The 3,866-nt window shown below is 46.8% G+C and overlaps 1 protein-coding gene across 1 annotated transcript; it reads left to right on the top strand.

The window, feature by feature from the left end:
* On the top strand, window positions 1-3,492 carry FNDC11 (fibronectin type III domain containing 11). Its single transcript, XM_074888518.1, has 2 exons — window positions 1-204; window positions 2,198-3,492. The coding sequence occupies exons 1-2, from the start codon at window positions 58-60 to the stop codon at window positions 3,161-3,163; spliced, it is 1,113 nt and encodes a 370-aa protein (XP_074744619.1). The 5' UTR covers window positions 1-57; the 3' UTR covers window positions 3,164-3,492.
* Window positions 3,493-3,866: the final 374 nt, after the last annotated feature.

The raw sequence follows: 3,866 nt of genomic DNA on the forward strand, positions 1-3,866 counted from the left end.
GCCTCGGTCCCAGCACAGGCCTCAGTCCCGGCACAGGCCCCAACCTCGCACGTCACAATGCGTCGCCATGGCAACCGCCGCGGCCTGCAAGGCTGCGTGCGGCTGGGCCGGGCCAGGCGGCAGGTAAAACCCCGCTGGGGTCGGGGCCGCTGGACGGAGCTTCGCCGGGGCCTGACAAGGAGGGTCGGGGCTCGACGGGGCTGGGTAAGGCCGGCTGGGGCCTTCCCGGGCTTGGCCCTTGCCGGAGAGGCCGGAGCTCATCCCCCAGCCGGGGCAGCGTGAGGAGGCCACAGCTGTGGGGTGAGGGGCTGGGTTTGAGCTGCGGGGATAGTGTTGGGGTCTCCGTCTCCCATGGGTGCCCCTTTCCACCACCTCAAGCCCTGGTCTGGGGGACCGCAGGGCCACGCAGCCCTGCCTTCAGCAACTGCAGCCTCCCAGGCTGCAAACATCGTGGCGCTACTGGGAAAACAGCCGTTTCTGGCAAGAAGGGAAAAAAAAAAAAAAAGGGATATAAAAACAGAAAGGGAAAACAAGCACAATCACAGCTCTGTCTGTGGGCAAACAGACTGCTTTAGCGAGCCAAATTGCTCTGAAAGCGGAGTAATGTAACCTGGTGCATGTGCTGTCCCTGTTGCACTCCATACGGGGATGCCAGGAACTGGCACTGCTTTGGTTTAGGTTTGGGTTTTTTTTTTTTTTTTTTTTGTGGAAAGAAAAAAGTGAAAAGGAAATACAGATTGTTTTTTAAGTTGACAGCTCTCTTGGAAATAAAGTTGTTGCGAATGAGTGAATTTTAGTATAAATTGTAGTGCGCTAGGGGCCAGACATCTGAAAGGTTTACAAACACTTGCAATTCCTACGAGGAAGTATTATTAGTTCTGTAAAGCATTTAAGGAAAATGAGGCCAAGAAAAATTGCTTTGTCAACTAGATATCACCATCTAGCTTCTACAAGACATGGAAGAATTAAAATATCCCAGTTAGATACTACAAGAATTTAAATATAACCAGAAAATTACATAGAATGAGGAAAGTTACCTGTTGCTAGAATGTATCATCGCAGTCTGACTGGGGTCACAAAATCTTACTTTCAGAATTTCATATTTATTTCAAGTGTGTCCAGCTTGATTTGAAAGCCACATTCTCGGTGTCAAGCTGGGTTCTCATTACAATATCACCGACAACAGGGCCACAGGCATTTATTTAGCTAATGTCTGTTTATGCTACACAAGCTGTGTGAGCCGCAGGTACTTCAGCTAAAACACAACAGAGAAACACCTTCCATCTTGGCTCAGCAGGCAAGAGCACGGCTTTGCCAGTAAACTAAGACTAAGAGAAGATACAGCATCGCATAGGACCACTCCCAAAACACCTTCTTAACAGCGACCCCTTACCTGTTCACAGGTGCTTTACATGTGTTTCATTCTCTTACTGTAGACTGTCTATAGATTAACAGTATTTTACAAGAAAATGAGTAGATATCATGGACCAAAGTGATGATGTAAACTAAAACCAAAGAAAGGGAAAGCAATACATTGCTGAAAAAGTTGTCAGGTTACGACTGTCGATCCACTGTTGAAGGCAGAGGCGCAAGGGAAAACGCTAGCACTCCTCTTGAAAGCTGTTGTGAGCTGGCACTCAGCGTACTGCACGGTTCTGCCTGCTGCGTACCACCTTGCTTGGGGGCAGAGGGTTAATTTGAATCACCAAGGTGATTATGTAGCTGTAGGAATTGGCTTAGAAGATGGGTCTCAAACCTCAACAGCCTGGCAGATTACAAAGGGAGAAAAACAGACATCTCCAGAGATGTAGAAGAATGGAAAGAAATTGCTTACAGGAGTACAAAGGCATCTAATTAGAATGAAACAAGATAATAAGATAGGGAGAAATTTTGGCAGAGTGTATCAGAGAATAGTTCCTGACAGTGAATCTATTAAGCAGAGGTAGAATCTCTCGAGGGGGGGTAGCAGGAGACCAGTTGGTTGTAATATATAAAACTAGACTACACAAAACAGTAGAAACCATACAACGATAAAGGAAAATTCCTCTGGAACTACACCTATAGTCTAGCAGTTCCTTCTCATCTACAAATTTATAAGCTTTATAATTAAGAGAGAAGAGTCACAGCCATGATTATACTCCCTCACAGCTGCTTTTCCTTTGGTTCTTAATGTTATTATTGCTGCTTTCTGACACAGCACCTGAGCTTTGGAATCATGGCAGTGACGTTGAATGAATTTGAAACCAGTTCAGAGAGTACAGTGCGCAGCGAAGAACAAGCCAGCGCCAGCTGGGAGCGGTACTTGGAAGGGAGAAGCCTTGTTCTGCAGTTCCTGCACTATGACCTGAGCTTCGACTACCTCCAACATCACCAGAGCAAAGTTGAGCTCCTGAAGAAATGTTACTTTTACTTGGAGATTGAGCCCAAATGCGTGAACATGAGAGATGAGAACCACGTGGCGCATTGCACCAGCATCTTGCAACTGATAGACCCCTGCCAACTCCAGAGGGTGAAGCAGGTGGGAAAAAACCAGACTAAAATCCAGCTGTCACTTTTAACCGAGCTGTTAGAACTGCTGGAACAAGGTCGGGAGGAGCTGAGCAGTTACGTAGAGACCTGTGACGCGACAACTTTCCTCTCCCAGTGGGACTTGATTATGCAGAGACTGTCCAAGCTCTCCGAGCTGATGGAAACTCTCCTTTCCTTGGAAGAGCCAGGACAGCTCTATGTCAAGCACCATTTGGTGTCACGTGTGGATCTTAGAAACACTGAACTCCTCAACATTAGGATTTCTCTCCGTACAAAGATGCCACTGATTTTTGATCGAAATGAATCATTTGCACACAAGGACTGGGCCAAGCTGAAGTGGTTTACCGAAAATCAGGAGTCATATCTGGAACCGTGTGAACTGCACATGAAGTTACTGACAAATGGGAGTCAGACAGAACGGGGATACGGGATGGTTCGGACAGTCACCTCCGACACATGTGTAGTCCACAACCTGCAGCCTGGCAGATCGTACAAATTCACAGTTAGAAGATCAGATGCTCACGTGTTTGTCTTCGAAAATTGGCACGACAGCATGATATTGAAGACAAAAACTAATGCTGTTGAACAGGCGGACAGCAGCGCTTGTGCACCAGAAGGGTGGGGTGGCACGTGAGAACATTTTTCTCGCTTTATCCACTTGAAAAAGATGAATGAGAAAAATTAAAGGCAAACCTTACTTTCAAACATTTTTGCGTGAAACTGACTTGTTCTGTTTTCAGCAATACAAGCGCCTTCCCCAAATCTTTCCAGGTTAGCAGCAACCCATTCCAAATGTCTCACACACGGTAACATCCTCAGGCAGCCTCTGGGACTCAGCGCTCGTGTCCCACTTGCGGGACACCTCAAATGCAAAGCCCAGGAGACAGAAGCATCTCCATCATCATCCAGTGCTCCCCATCCTCCGAAAGATGCCCAGTGCCAGCTTCTTGAAATGATGTTTTGTTTTTTTCCCCCCCAAGTTAATTTTTCCCCTGTGTCCTTCCTCCAAAACACCTGAACTGAATCCTGAGCTCTCTCCTGGTTCCTCTCACCCTCTACACCCCGTGCCTCGTAGGTACCTAAGCGTGATTTCGTGCTCACCCCTCTACAGCGCATGAAAAAGCCACTCTGATTAAAAAAGAAAACTACAAAAAAACTAACCACCCCCCAAACCTCCACAACAAACAGGGAATGACAATACAGCCACATGACCAACATGTAGAAAACAATCCTTTCTGCCATGTACTGCAGTTAATGCTCATTTTCTTTTTTACCGTTTGATTCAGTCCAAATCAAGCTGTCCCCACACAGATTCTAGTCAAACCATCACATAAACA

Source organism: Strix uralensis, chromosome 18 (genome assembly GCF_047716275.1).
Source record: "Strix uralensis isolate ZFMK-TIS-50842 chromosome 18, bStrUra1, whole genome shotgun sequence".
Lineage (NCBI taxonomy): Eukaryota > Metazoa > Chordata > Aves > Strigiformes > Strigidae > Strix > Strix uralensis.